Source organism: Rhinoderma darwinii, chromosome 5, assembly GCF_050947455.1.
Source record: "Rhinoderma darwinii isolate aRhiDar2 chromosome 5, aRhiDar2.hap1, whole genome shotgun sequence".
Lineage (NCBI taxonomy): Eukaryota > Metazoa > Chordata > Amphibia > Anura > Rhinodermatidae > Rhinoderma > Rhinoderma darwinii.
In genome coordinates this window covers 306,600,466-306,617,276 of record NC_134691.1, presented here as the reverse complement: position 1 = coordinate 306,617,276, position 16,811 = coordinate 306,600,466, and the positions used below count along the sequence as shown (strand labels likewise).

Genomic DNA, 16,811 nt, shown 5'->3' with positions numbered 1-16,811 from the left:
ACGTAAAGTTCACCGTGCATAGTAAAAAAAGGTATATTACGTGTTTCAGGGTGCTCTACCCCTTAGTCATAGTATACAAAAAAATGTGCAATACATCACTTTAAATAGACACTCCCAACCAATTAGTTAATAGTTAAAAATACGTGTAGTTGATGCAAGGAACAAATGAACACACCACATGAGAAAAAAAAATGGAGGTTCCTTCCATTGATTGTATACTTTATTTATGTATACATATATTTTGAAATAATCGACGTGAAAAAATATTCAGAGCAAGGCACTTCTTACCACTCCTGATCTATTTACTGGTCCCAATGGTCCCTGACTTGGACATTCCCATGTATCCATTCCCAGTCTGGTAATTTGCAATAACCTTGTCACAAAGGTGTTTGAAGAGTCCTTTTTCTATATGGTGCCAATGTTGTCTAGAAGCTGACTTATTAATTCTGCCTTTCAGAAACAATAATGTCAAAAGCATTGACTGCAAAGAGAGGATTTTCATTTATCTGATCATATGACTACCAAACCAGTTGCTTGTTTCATTAATAATTTAGTTTGAAGGGTGTATGTAGATATGTGCTCAAGTATCTTGTCCTTTAATTTTTAAGGAATATACATAACGCCATAAAGGGTTGTTTTCACTTTAAGACATTAAAGAAGTACTCCGAGTTTGTTCTCTCCCCCCCCCCCCGTTTACAAATTAATGTAATGTGTTTTGACTTACCTGGTGCTGTATTTCACGAGATGCCGCTCCGTTCCGGACCACCGTGGAGTCATGTGATCTTCATTCTGACTCCGTGTATTCTAGAGCATCTACTGTCGGTACTGGAAGTCAGGCTCTCAATGCAAGTCTATGAAAACCTCAATGTGAGTCTCATGCACTTGTATTAATAAACTGACATCCGACTCCTACAGTAGACGCTGTAGGATTTGGGGTGTCAGAGTACAGATCACAAAACCCCACGGCAGCCCGAGAAATACAGCACCAGGTAAGTCAATACACTTCACTACATTACACTACATTACAATTGCAAATGAGTGCAAAAAGTGAGTGGAAAAAAAAATCTGGAGTACTTTTTTAAAATGGTTTTCACACCATAAACCAGGGTCGTAACTAGGAAAGACTGAACCCCATAGCAAACTGTTGGCTGCCCCCCCCTAAGTGCCACATACAGCCCCCCTCATAGATAGTGCCCCTGTAGATTGTGCCATTCAGCCCCCCTGTAGACAGTGCTATACAGCCCCCTCTGTAGACAGTGTCACACCCCACTTGTAGATCGCGCCCCTCACCTCCCCCTTGTAGATAGTGCCATACGGCCCCCCTGTAGATATCGCCATTAATGCCCCAGTGTAGATAGCACCATACAGCACTCCCTGTATATAGTGCCACACAGCCCACCCTTAGTAGATAGTGCAACACATGCCCCCTTAGTAGATAGTGCTACACACAGACCCCTGTAGATTGCACCACACACAGCCCCCTGTAGATAGCTCCACAGCCCTCCCCTTGTAAATACTGCCATACAGCCCCCCTAGTAGATAGTGCCACACATCCCCCATAAGTAGTGCCACACAGCCCCCCTTAGTAGTGCTAAACAGCCCCTTGTATATAGTGCCACACAGCTCCCCTGTGTGTATAGTGCCACACAGCCCCCCTAGTATATAGTGCCACCTTTCTCCCCCCTTGTATATAGTGCCCCCCTGCCCCCCTTGTATATAGTGCCACCCTGCTCCCCCTTGTATATAGTGCCACCCATCTCCACCCTTGAATATAGTGCCACCCTGCTCCCCCCTTGTATATAGTGCCACCCTGCTCCCCCCTTGTATAAAGTGGCACACAGCCTCCCCCCAAAAAATATATATTGTACTTACCATGCGCCCGTTCTTGTGATGGATGGAGCGCTGCACAGGCTCCGGCCGGGACACATGCGCAGACTAGCGTGATGCAGTGACATCATCACGCCGGCCTGTGCAGGGAGTCTTCCCAGCACGTTATAGGCTGCAGGCCTAGGGTGGCCTGCAGCCTCAGGGCCGAATCTAGCTGCTTTTCTGCTGCCTTAGGTGAAAATTGAAATGGCGCCCCCAGATTTTGATTGACATTCCCCTGGCTATTCTACATCACTACCAGCCTCCTCAAACACTTACGGATGCACTGTTGCCTTGTACTCCTCTGGCATGCGCGGTGCAGCGATGAAGCCGGGCAGAGTACACCTCGCTGCAAGGTGCGTGCCCAAGTAGTACACGGCAATGGCGCATCCGAGAGAGTTGTACCAACCAGGGAGATGTCAATCAAACAATGGAAAGGTGGGTTTGGAGGCACGACTATGTCACTCTTCAGGATAGCGGCACCGCCCTTTGACCCTTTAATGAATAATTAGCACATAGTGTGCGCCGTTTTAGACGTTGATTTTATAGATTTTGCTGCATCTGGAAAAAATATACATTTTGAAATATTGTCAGGTCATGTATTACTGCATGGTGGGTTAAAACTACATGATAGGTTCCCAATATATATACAATGAATTGAAAACAATTCCACCTGCCCTGCAATTTTGTTATTATAAATATATCCTATATAATTACAGCATCAGAACCAAGCTCATACATATATATATATACACACACGGCACAAGAACCAATCTCAGTACATACAGTGAAGGAAATAAGTATTTGATCCATTGCTGATTTTGTAAGTTTGCCCACTGTCAAAGACATGAACAGTCTAGAATTTTTAGGCTAGGTTAATTTTACCAGTGAGAGATAGATTATATAAAAAAAAAAAAAAAGAAAATCACATAGTCAAAATTATATATATTTATTTGCATTGTGCACAGAGAAATAAGTATTTGATCCCCCACCGACCATTAAGAGTTCAGCCTCTTCCAGACCAGTTACACGCTCCAAATCAACTTGGTGCCTGCATTAAAGACAGCTGTCTTAAATGGTCACCTGTATAAAAGACTCCTGTCCACAGACTCAATTAATCAGTCTGACTCTAACCTCTACAACATGGGCAAGACCAAAGAGCTTTCTAAGGATGTCAGGGACAAGATCATAGACCTGCACAAGGCTGGAATGGGCTACAAAACCATAAGTAAGACGCTGGGTGAGAAGGAGACAACTGTTGGTGCAATAGTAAGAAAATGGAAGACATACAAAATGACTGTCAATCGACATCGATCTGTGGCTCCAGGCAAAATCTCACCTTGTGTGGTATCCTTGATCCTGAGGAAGGTGAGAGCTCAGCCGAAAACTACACGGGGGGAACTTGTTAATGATCTCAAGGCAGCTGGGACCACAGTCACCAAGAAAACCATTGGTAACACATTACGCCGTAATGGATTAAAATCCTGCAGTGCCCGCAAGGTCCCCCTGCTCAAGAAGGCACATGTACAGGCCCGTCTGAAGTTTGCAAATGAACATCTGGATGATTCTGAGAGTGATTGGGAGAAGGTGCTGTGGTCAGATGAGACTAAAATTGAGCTCTTTGGCATTAACTCAACTCGCCGTGTTTGGAGTAAGAGAAATGCTGCCTATGACCCAAAGAACACCGTCCCCACTGTCAAGCATGGAGGTTGAAACATTATGTTTTGGGGGTATTTCTCTGCTAAGGGCACAGGACTACTTCACCGCATGAATGGGAGAATGGATCGAGCCATGTACCGTCAAATCCTGAGTGACAACCTCCTTCCCTTCACCAGGACATTAAAAATGGCTCGCGGTTGGGTCTTCCAGCACGACAATGACCCGAAACATACAGCCAAGGCAACAAAGGAGTGGCTCAAAAAGAAGCACATTAAGGTCATGGAGTGGCCTAGCCAGTCTCCAGACCTTAATCCCATCGAAAACTTATGGAGGGAGCTGAAGATCCGAGTTGCCAAGCGACAGCCTCGAAATCTTAATGATTTACAGATGATCTGCAAAGAGGAGTAGGCCAAAATTCCATCTAACATGTGTGCAAACCTCATCATCAACTACAAAAAATGTCTGACTGCTGTGCTTGCCAACAAGGGTTTTGCCACCAAGTATTACGTCTTGTTTGCCAAAGGGATCAAATACTTATTTCTCTGTGCACAATGCAAATAAATTTATAGAATTTTGACAATGTGATTTTCTGTTTTTTTTTAAATATAATCTATCTCTCACTAGTAAAATTAACCTAGCCTAAAATTTGTAGACTGTTCATGTCTTTGACAGTGGGCAAACTTACAAAATCAGCAAGGGATCAAATACTTATTTCCTTCACTGTAAATACAGCACTAGAACCAAGCTCAGTACATATACACAGTACCAGAACAAAGCTCAATACATATATACAATACCAGAACCAAGCTCAGTATATATATACAGCACCAGAACAAATCTCAGTACATATATACAGCACCAGAACAAAGCTCAGTACATAAATACAGACCCAGAATCAAGGTCAGTACATAATTGCAACTCCAGAACAAAGCTCAATACAGATATACAGCACCAGAACAAAGCTCAATACATAAATACAACTCCAGAACCTAGCACAGTACATATATACAGCACCAGAACAAAGCTCAGTACATATATACAGCACCAGAGAAAAGCTCAGTGCATAAATACAGTGCAAGAACAAAGCTCAGTACATAAATAGAGCACCAGGACAAAGCTCAGTACATAAATACAACACCAGAAGCTAGCACAGTACATATATACAGCACCAGAACAAAGCTCAGTACATACATACAGCACCAGAGAAAAGCTCAGTGCATAAATACAGTGCCAGAACAAAGCTCAGTACATATATACAGCACCAGAACAAATACAGCTCAATTTTGTGCAACCCCTGCCGTAAAAGTTTGTATGGCGTAATACTACAGCTCCCAGCATGTCCTGAACAATGGTAAAAAAAATCATATCATAATCAAACCACCCATTATCTCGCTTCAGATCATACAGTGACTACATTACTGATTAGAGGCAGAATAAACATTTACATTAAGTGATGTCTCAGATTCTAGTCTTCTTTTTTCTTCTCCATCCGGTCCAGACCTCTATGATGATTTCTTCCGGCCTTAGCCCATTTCTACAGTTTTTTGCTCAGATGTCTTCAGCTTCTCACTTTTAAAACATCTCTCCACCCATAACCGAAAATAAAATTCCCAACACCCCTAAATATTATAGCGCCATACACTGCACCTCTAATTATAATAGAAATATAAATGTGCCCCTGATTATAATAATACCATACACTGTGTCCCACACACACACACACACACACACACACACACACACACACACACACACACACTGTGCCCCATGTAGATGGTGCCCCAATAGCCCCCCTGTAGATAGTGATCCCCATAGGGCCTCTGTATATAGTGCCCTACATAGAAGCCCCTGTATATAGTGCCCCACATACAGCCCCCTGTATATAGTGCCCACATATGGACTCACTGAGCCACCGTGCTGCCTTACATATAGTGCCCCCTATAGAAGGTGCTCCACATATAGGCGACCTCTGTAGATAGTGCCTCACATATAGCTCCCCCTGTATATAGTATCCCACATATAGCCCACCCCTGTAGACAGTGCCCTACATATAGCCCCCTGTATATAGTGACCCACAGGTAACCCACCAGCGTATATAGTGTCCCACATATAGCCCACCCCTGTAGATAGTGCCCTACAAATAGCTCCCCCTATAGATATTGCTCCACATATAGCCCACCCCTGTATATAGTGTCCCACATATAGCCCACCCCTGTAGATAGTGCCCTACATATAGCTTGCTCTGTATATAGTGCTCCACATCCCCACATATAGACCCCCCGTAGATAGAGCCCCCTTGTAGATAATGCCAGTCACAGTTTTGTTAGAATAAAAAAAACTCTACATACTCACATGTTCCCCTTCCCGCGCCGTCTGGTGACTGTCAGACCTGCTCTCTTCTGAGCAGGTCTTCAGGGGCTGAACGACTCAAGTGGCACTATTACGTCACCGCGCCGCTAGCATTGTTGAAAGGCACTGATTGGCAAGGCAGAATGACTTGCCCCGTCAATTGGTGCCTTTCAACACTGGAAGAGGCACGATGACGTCATTGCACCGCTAGCATCGTTGAGAGGCGCTGATTGGCGGGGCAAGTCATTTCGCCCTGCCAGTCAGCGTCATTCTGTAAGGCGCTGAATGGTCGGGCACGGAATGTGCCCGGCCATTCAGTGCTTACGCATGTATTTTTACCTGCGTTCTATAGACGCAGGTACAATTAGTGCAAGAGGGAGTGGCGGCGGGTGGTTTCAATGGCACCGCTGCCCCCCCAGAGAGGCAGCAGCAGCCTATAATATTCATTTGTATCTAAGTCCAGAGGACGCAGATACAAGTGAATGTGGCTGTCGCTAGCGATGCAACCAGGCATGAAGAGGCCCGGGTGGCGTGGGCCCTGTAGTGGCATCGCTATCGCTGTAGCAGCCATAACGGCTACTAGCGGTGCCACCAGGCATGGGGGGGCGTGTCAGCGGGCGTCACGGGCCCCCTCATGCTGCGGGTCCCGTAGCAGAAGCTATGGCTGCTACATCGGTAGTTACGCCACTGCCATAAGCAATCCATTTCACATGGGAGTGGGCTTCTGACATGTCCGCAAACAGCTAATTTCACTAAGAAAAGCCCGACTTGAATGCAGTATTAAATAGTGGCCAGTTAATGGCTGTCCATGTGATGTATGGATGGCTTAAGTCCGCCAGAGCAAGAGCCACTCTTACAAAATCATAAACGGTGGTACCGCATGGGAAACCCCCTTCTAGAATACCCTAATAGGGCATATGGACAGAGATTGTCATAATGATACAACCCTTTAAGAGAGTCCATATCTGTTAATCAGTGTAAAAAAAAAAAGCATCATTAAATCCATTGTAATTCTATTGTTTACATTAATACATGAAAGATTCCGAGATAGGTAAATACCCTCTATGTATACTCTATAGTCATTCTAATTGAAAAAATTATTTTACTTATAAATGTCAGTTTTCGCTATATGGTTTTTATACTGGTAGATAAACGGATGTGCACTTATTGACAAATTCGATTCTAGACTTCCTTTTTCCACTAGAGGGTATAATCAACCTAACAAATAATTCTTCACATAGCGTAATGAAAACATTGCACACCAGGGATCATTTAAGGCATGTAGAAATGAGCACGTAATTTACTTGTATAGTAAAAACTTGTTGTTAAAGGTCTAAAGGAAACAAATGTTCCATCTGCCGTACCAGAGATGAGATATTGATCATGAGCCTCGGATATTCGTTTGTATCTTTATCTGTTTATATCCTGATATATTTTGATTACTTTATTATACACTAGTGTTAAAAATCTGCACATACATTTTATTGTGGTTCTGTTAAAAGATTGAGCCATAAATAGATTATAATTTTACCTGCCATTATATAATGGGAGATATAAACATATCAAAATCAAGAATGGAATGATAGCAGAATGTTTATTATGGCTCTAAGTCAAATTAAGTTTTATCTCTATAATCGTTAACAGGAAGGACACATGGTACAGGTAGGGCTAGGCTCTAAAATTTCCTTTATCAGTTACTTATTGGGGCTTAATCTCTATTAGTTTGATATATTCTCTTGTGGACATTCAGTTACATGATTTGTTTTCTTTGTGTCTTGTTTTGACATTTTCCTGTAACTTTCATATTGAAGTGAATGAGTCTACAAGGTCGGCTTGTGTCTGAATGAGTCTAAAGGCTGTTGGTGCACGTTGCCAAGAGTGCGTGTGGACTCAAAGGGGAGAGGGGAATAAGCTACTTCCACACACTATTGGCAGTGGCTTATCTCTTGTAAGAACAAAGAATTCACAATAAATGGTTGGCTGGTCACGCCAAAATCGGCAGATTCGGACGATGTTCATCTAATGTGTATGGGCACCTTATGTCACATAGAGCAGAATATATTTTTCATATTAATCAATAATGATTGCACCAAAGCCACAGGAAAATAGCATTTTAGTGACAGATGCGCTTTATTTACGTCCAAATTCTTTTTTTCATTCTAAATGTGAAACACAAAAATGGGATGGTGGATGGGATGCACTAGAAGTGAATCAAGTGACAATCTTTGTTTCCATTCATGTGCTTCAATTATTCATCATTGCCGCTAGTCTCCACTCCATCTGGTTTATGTTACTTTATGACGGCAATAATAGCAGAGACTCCAGCACTATTCTTGCGCCAGTAAAAAATACATAAACTTGACAGAGACCTGACAAACTCTATTATTAGTCAATGGGATCCATCAGGATTTATTTCAACCCTTTTAAAAAGGGATCTGTCTAACCTGTGATGGCTTCGTTTACAATGGAAGCCATGATGCTAATGTTAACAGAGTCTCCGGCTCTGTATCGTCATTCCTTTTGCAGTGGCTTTCTGGGAATGTCACTGTGCAGGAGAAAATACTTTTGTCTCTTTGTCCTCAGGATTGGTGGGGATTTCTGAGGTTGAACCTCCACGTATCAGTATATTATGGGACATAGCGTCTTTGTCTGCGCCATTTCATAAACTGTTATAACTAGGTATAGCTTGCCACGTTTTTATGTGTATTTGCCATCAGTATACTCTTAAGAGTTCCTAAGAGCAGCAAGCAATCATTGTATTCTGATGAAGGTGTCTATGTAATAACCAAAAGAGGGACCTAATAAAGAAAAATTATCATTGTATCTTTTGCTAATAATCAACTGCCGATATCCCATGTATATGCTACATATATGTATACTTTGCCTCTGAAATGTACTTTATATAAACTTGTTTGTTCTTAAACCGTATTCTCTGAATATCGGACAGCTGGCCTCCTCACCAGCCCAACAAGGTCATTCTGAGTTATTGCCAAACTAACTAGAGACAGAGCTGGTTCCCTAAACAACATAATTCTTTGTAAATTGCCGACGTGTTACTTGGGTTAATTCTTAATGACAGATGATATTTTGTTATGAGACTCCCTAATGGTACTTGCCAGGAATTTAGCTTTAAAGATAATTTTTTTGATTTTATGATCAGATCTCTAACCTACTGTGTGTTTGTGGAGATCTCACGTGGCCATGTTTTATTTTGATCCTTTCTTGAACTCTTTACTGTGACCTGACATCTAAATAAACTTCTCACGTGGCCATGTTTTCTTTTGTTCTTTCTGGGACTCTTTCATAAACTTTTTTTTATAACTTCACTTCTAAATAAACTTCTCATTTACTTTCACCATGAGAGAAGGGAGTTTATTCAAGATTTCCTTATCGCTAGCGATATGCCATACCATTACAATATTGGAATACCCCTTTAAGTCATTGCTGTCCGTACATGTGAAAGGTTTGAAATGTTGGATTGCCACCATTTATTGCCATAGATATCGTGCTTGGCAAAGTTAGCCAAGTGTAAACACTTCTGTTTTTTTTAGATACATAATTGAGTTCAGTGATACAGGCCTGTATATATATTAATGTCTAATAGGCAGTTTACTTGCTGTTTAAAAGATTTTCTTGGCAAGCTATCACAATTTACAGAGATTACGCCAGAATGTAAGCAGTTTAAACATAGAACAATTAGAGCTTGAACCTGGCTGCCCCTTGCTGATAACAAACCTTGCTGTTTGGAGGATTTTAATTTTTAATAAACTACAACAGTGCTGTTTTTTCCTAAGTGACAGAGATACAATATAAAGCAGGCACTGCTAATTAATTATCAAGCAGTAAAAAGAGAATATATATATATATATATATATATATATGGCTTGACTCAAGGGTGGACACAGACAGCAGAGGGCCCTAGTTCAAGAACAGTATACAGACCCCTTGCTCTCAACTATCAGCATAGAACACCTCCTTATGTCCCTATAATGATCCAACAGTAATTGTGAGCAATCACATTCATTAGCTTATTCCCTTATATGCAACCTAATACTGTGAAAAGCTGCTTTAAAATGTGGCAGTGGCTGCCCTACCTATTGACTCCCTGTGCACCTGTACAGGTTGCACATACGGTGTGCCCACCCCTGGCTTAGCTGCATTCATTTCCAAAGACCCTTATGTGTTTCTTCCTTCAATACCATTAAAATAAGACCATATAGAACAATCCTTTCTGTAGCCCACAAACCAGTAGTTACAAAATAGCAACATTTCCATTCACTCCAAAGGTATACTCAGTCCAGAAGTTTGAGATCGGGGAGTAATTCTGCTGGGACCTCTCACTAGAGAACTGATGTGAAGGCATCAATGAAATGCATTTATCACAAAAGTAGCCTGAAAGGGGTTTGTTCCTTCTTTATGACCTTTCAAAGACTCTGTTTTGTTAAGCAAAGAGTTTTATTGGTGATCATTTTGTTCCCTACATATGAGTTCTGCATCCACAAGCACAGCTAAGCCAGTTCTCCTATGTGAGGATTCAGATGAAGATCACACGAGAACTCCACTTTCCTGACTACTATGAGTAGGACTTGGGTGAGTAGGACAGTTTGCTCAATTATAGGGAAACATACATTTTGGAGTTGTCCTTTATATTATGCTGCTTGGCTAACTAGATCACCATAAATAATGACTTTCCTACGTTTAATGATTGCTAGAGTATGCCACTTTAGACAATAAAGTTGTGGTGTGGTGCAGGGAGGTCCTTTCTAATGCTGGGTATACACGAAACATAGCTCCCTCTTGTTTATTTCAGTATGGAGGGTGAGAAAAGCACTGCCAGTGTTGTCTCCTATGGAGAAAAAGAATTCATGTCACCGTGGTCATTCCTTGTTTATTAGTTTTGGCACCCATTTGCAAATGAGGGTTTAAACCTTGCCGCTCTGATGGCATCTAATCAGTGCGGCTCATGTACTCCAGCGCGCCTCTGATCATCAACACGAGCGACAGTAAGTACATTAGGTTCTATGACACTGTTTGCTCTTATTGGATGGCGTCATGCGGCAAGATTCACTCCCCCTTGGCAAGTGAGAATGTTAACCGCCCACTTGACAGTCAAAGGCCTCATTTACATATCGGCGACAAAAATAATGACTCCGATATCTCAGGGGGAGTGGGGACTAGGAAAAAAAAAAAGCCAGAACCTGTGATGCGCTGGCAATCTAACTGAGATGTCAGCTGCAGATTTTTGGGTCTCTTTAACACAAGGTATCAAAATTCAATTTGTGCATAATTATGTATTTGGCAATAATAGTCCCAACATTTTTATTCTAACAGTAAAGTAAGAATGAAAGTAGCAACAAAGTAAACTGTGTAAATAACTTAAAACGGGGTTGTCCTTTCTGAAAATTATTCTGGCCCGTTAGTGATAATCTTAGGTCTGGCTTTGAAATCCTCATAAAATATCTGTCCAGTGTTCCCACATCCATGTCTATCCTTACAGCATTTCCCAACTGTACCTAAAAGACTGAAACTTACAAAAGTGCCATATTAAAGACATAGTTGTTTCCATCTAAGCCAGCAGAACTCCAGACTTTTTAAGGTGCCTTTGTCACATTTTGGTCCTATTGTTTTAGATTTTGCATATAATTCAGTGCTACAGTAAGTAATGACCATGTATTTAGGGACTTTCTATTTTATACCATACAAAAAAAACGAATATTTTTATTTTTGTATAAATAGGTAAAAAGTAATGGTAAGCATGTGTTATTTTCTGGAATACCTGATGATTTTCTGAAGAAACACTGTACAAAAAAGACAGTTTATCTATTGAAAGAAACCTCTATAATTGGTATTTGTGTTCACAATAATTTGACATGCTGGATTTTAAATGATAAAGTCATCATGTGTTCATTATGAGGCTATAAATAGGCATTTTAGTTTCCTTTATGTAACACTTTAATATGATTATGCCACTTGGCGAGAAAATAACGAGTTGTTTCAGAACGATTCTATTTTCCGAGCAAAGACCTACATTTTATATTAATACTAGGTACTGTCATGTACTCAGCATGCCAAACTGGCTCACGGTGTACCATACAACATTGCGTCTTGATAATAGGTATACAGTGCGTCACCTCAAAGTGTGTCCTTTTATCCTTCCACCCCAAACTGCAATTTCTATAACCAATACAGAGCCTCCCGTATTCTTATATTTGACATTGAAACTATAAATACATGCTCTCCATATAAGTGTTTCTCAATGTCTCTAAGCCATGTATCCCCTAGTCAGAGAAATTTCAACGAAAAATACCCTTTAAGGGAATCTGTCACCACATAAACAGCCCCTAAACCGCCACCATAGCGTTATACAATACACCTTGCCACTGGAGCTGGCTTGTAATCATATATGTGGGCCTATGGGATCTCAATCAAGCCAGAACTTCATAGCTCCTGAGTAGACCATGGACCGCCCCCATGACTCTTCACGGGTCGCACGTGCTATTATATAACTTTATTTTTTCTTTGATTCTGCAAGGGACATTTCAGAGAGAGACATCTTTAGAAACCTATTACCGAATGGTCTAATGCTATGGAGGTGGTTTAGGGGATATATATGTGATGATAAGTTCACTTTAAGTCTACAATACAGATGTAGCCATCTTTACCTTGACTTTTAACGCATTAAATAAACAGTGGCTAGATCTCTTATCTTGATTTTTCAATGACTTTTCAATGGCTATTGTTGAGTGATATCATGCTGCAGCAAGTTATCAGTCAAGATAAAGATGGCTACATCCGTATGTTAAGCTGCAGTCCTGACATTGTAGTTTAGCCAGGGTACCTCTACTACAGTGTCAGCGCAGTGCCCCTTTTGCAGAAACAACAACAGTATCCCATAAAAAAGCATGCCACAGCACCCCCATAACAGTGCCAGGAACTGTGCCCATGTAACATTGCCACCTACAGTGCCTAGTTAGAGGGGATAGCATCTACAGATCCTATTGGCTTATCCCGGGCTTTAGAGAGTTGAAGACAGCTGATAAGCTTGCATTATTGCCTGTCAACCCTCTAAACCTCTTCCAAGTAAAGGTTAACCGGTGGCGTTTCAGAGCCCAGACCCCCGCCGATGATAGGCTAATGTTTTCTGTTTCCTAGACATCACTACGAAGGCAGTGTCAGCAGTCATCTCATTATGACCAGAGGGCAAGATTACAATGAAAATATCACCTTAGTTATAAAGCCAAAAAGCAGATAATACAGGATCACACCATGGAGAATATTTGTTTGAGACAGCTCAGCTCCCTCCTTCCGTTACCTGCGCAGTGACCTCTGCAAAGAGCATGCCCACAACACTCTCCCATATAAGTCAATAAAATTATTTTCTTTCTTATTTTCTTATATCTAGATGAAAAGCAATTCTCTGCAGCTCAGGGCAGCAATTGATGCAAGATCATATAAACAATAAAAAAAATAATATACAATCAGAAAATCAAAACAGATTTGAATAAAAAGTATACATTTCAGTCGAGATATTTAATTTGTTAATAGAAGAAAAAAAAAAAAAGATAAGGTGATACATTACTTTTAAATATCAACTCATCTACACATTATAACTCGTCCCTGCAAATGTTGAAGCTTATTTCGGTTCCACATAGGGAATAGTGCCCTTTGTTAAGATTTATACATTATAAATGGAATGATAAACTTCCATGCATATTTTGGAGATTGATCATAGACACTTTTACTTTGTGTGAATGGACCTATGGCTTGAAATATTCAATTTTTTGGTCCTGTTTGCATTGGGTCAGAATAGTGACTTCTGCAGAGACTTAATCTGTGATACGTGGTGTGGAATAAAATGTTCCTCAAAAAATACATACACTCAATGCCTGCTTTTAAATTTACGTATTATGTGGAAAATCTTTCCTAGCATCCTCTATTAATCTGAATGAAAGTGTATCTTGGCACTTCCATTCTTTACGACGCCGTTTCACTTGATGTGGCGTTTTGTGGTTTAGTTTGTGATCACAATGCCTTTCTTTCAATCTCTTTTGATTTCTTCTAATCACACCACACAGACCTCCTTCGCCTGTGAATATCTGATACCGCGATCATGACATATCGTAACCCAAATGTTGTTGCCATAGTAACATAGGTTTGCGTTTATACATTTATATTATTCTGTGTATTTCTATATTCTAGCATTGTGTCTGTAAAACATATCGGTATACACACAAATGTGGCATTAAATCAAGGGCCAAAGATAGCATAAACTGATGTCTACTGATACTGTATATTAAAATATACTCTAATACAATCACGTTATCTATTTCAATGATTCATTTTAGACATTTTATTTTGTTCTCTCCTTTTGGATCGTTGCAGTGTGTCAGGCTCAGCTGTGGTGTTCCAAGTGGGTTTCGGCATCCAGAATGTGTCTACAGAAGATGTGGCGAATGCAGCAGGTACGCCTCCTCTATTTTCTTTCAGTGCCAACCACAGCTTACCTAAATTACAGCCTCTCTGCTACTAACACAGGGATAAACTATATGAGTATACTGCAGGCAATAAACAGGATTACTTTTCTTTGCGAAAGGATCTGATTGATCACTGTTTTTAATCTGAATTGTTGGCTCATGGGCCGTCCATTGTTGGCATATTTACAGTCATGTAATATACAGCATCGGAATTACATTGTAGGATCCTGTACGCACATCGCCTTAGACTCTATCCATCAAGTAAGCAATGCCTTAAAGTAAAGCATGGATTCCACCGTCTGCAGTATACCGGATTGCTTCCATTCTCCACGGTATTCTCCATAAAGTATTCACTTATAACACATATTGGTAAAGAGATCTATTCACCAATATGTAGGTATGTCACAACTGGGCACATTCACTGGTACAACATCAAGAGGTACACCAGTATGTAGTTAGTGTAGTGCACGCCATACTCTACACGTTGGCGCATGTCTGTTAAGAAATACAGTGCAGCTACTGAACTGTGCAAAATCCGCGCCATATTTTTTCTGACTTGTTCTGGTTACTCTTGGATGACTATGTGGTCATGGCTATATTTTACTCCTCTGCAGCACATTGCTATGTCTTAGAAAATAGATAGACTGTGAATGACAGCTTGACGAACTTGTCTTTCCAAAATGCCCATTGTGCATTGTGTGTAGAGCATCTCGGCTTTACTTTTGTGGAGATTTTCTTTACTTTGAAATTCCATGGTAGCTCCATAGATACTAACAGCATTGCAGATGCCATAGCATTCACTATATGGCTAATTTGCATGTGAATGCCCTAGAGTTGATTGTGTTTACATGCAAATTAGTATTTATTTCCCGTAATTTATATAGCACCAACGTATCACTGTATACAGGTTAATGTGGGGTCCACATTATTATCAATAGCTCCACAAGCCCCTCACCAGCGTTGTGATACAACATTGTCACATGCTACCACTGCCGTTTCTTGGTACGCAATGGCCCTAAAATATGTAAGCTTCTGTATACAGTAGTGAACAGGGTCAATGGAAAAATAATTAGAGATTTGTAGGACTCCCTAATAAATAGTTGCAGTGGCAAAGTCTATTTTTGGTGAAAGTTACCTTAAAGAGGCTCTGTCACCAGATTTTGCAACCCCTATCTCCTATTGCAGCAGATCGGCGCTGCAATGTAGATAAGAGTAACGTTTTTTTTTTTTTAAAAAATCGAGCATTTTTGGCCAAGTTATGACCATTTTTATATTTATGTAAATGAGGCTTTCTAAAGTACAAGTGAGCGTGTTTAAAGTTAAAGTACAAGTGGGCGTGTATTATGTGCGTACATCGGGGCGTTTTTACTTCTTTTACTAGCTGGGCGTTGTGACTAGGAGTGTATGATGCTGACGAATCAGCATCATCCACTTCTCTTCACAACGCCCAGCTTCTGGCAGTGCACAGACACACAGCGTGTTCTCGAGAGATCACGCTGTGACGTCACTCACAGGTCCTGCATCTTGTCGGACGAGCGAGGACACATCGGCACCAGAGGCTACAGTTGATTCTGCAGCAGCATCAGCGTTTGCAGGTAAGTAGCTACATCGACTTACCTGCAAACGCCGATACTGCTGCAGAATCAAATGTAGCCTCTGGTGCCGATGTGTCCTCGCTCGTCCGACACGAGTGGTGGGGAGAAACAGAAGTGGCGGCACTGGAACGATGGGGATCTGTGAGTTGAGCCAAATTTTTAAATATCTCGGAAAAACCCATTTAGATAGTTATACAAAAAGCAACTGTACAATCAAGCATCTTGGTAGTATAACTGTTTGCTGTTCATTTATTTCTAGTTTGTGCAGTATATGAAAAAATGTCCTGTTGCTACCTGAAAACCTGATGTTGATGGCTTTTATTATGGTTTTATGTTGTAATTATGGCTTGTGTTCCTATATAGTAAGTGCACAATTTCTGTTCCAAATGTGCTGTGGCCTTAAATATGATCTCCACATTGGACAGCCTCTTTCCATAGTGTAAGAGCTCATGCACACGACCATGTTTTTCCTCAATGTGCTATCTGCATTTTTTGCTTATGGCACACTGACCCATTAATTTCTATGAGGCCAATCACACATCATTGTTTTTTGCGGGTTACGTCATTTCATTCCAAAATGTTCTTTCCTTGTCTGTTTTTGCGGACCCATGCCACCATTCAAGTCTACGGGTTCGCAAAAACAACAGACAGCACACGGAAGCCATTTGTGTGCTGTCCGCATTCTGCAGATACGTTGTTAGGAAACGCCTGGTAAATCTGATCATGTGACCTTCCTATGGGTGCGGACTGTGAAATATGCTCTATACACAGAAACAAGAGGGCCATAATATACAGAAGCAATTGGGAGGCATTACGGACCTAAATACAGACACTAAGATTCGTAGTTTGCGGCCCGAACAACGGCAAC

General features: G+C 41.0%; 1 protein-coding gene across 1 annotated transcript in view; it reads left to right on the top strand.

Moving 5' to 3' along the window:
* PTPRN2 (protein tyrosine phosphatase receptor type N2) overlaps positions 1–16,811 on the top strand; it is a 721,223-nt gene that overhangs the window by 288,458 nt on the left and 415,954 nt on the right. Inside the window, exon 11 of the mRNA XM_075827406.1 lies at positions 14,257–14,336. Within this exon, the coding sequence (XP_075683521.1) occupies positions 14,257–14,336 (80 nt within the window). The remainder of the gene's footprint in view (positions 1–14,256; positions 14,337–16,811) is intronic.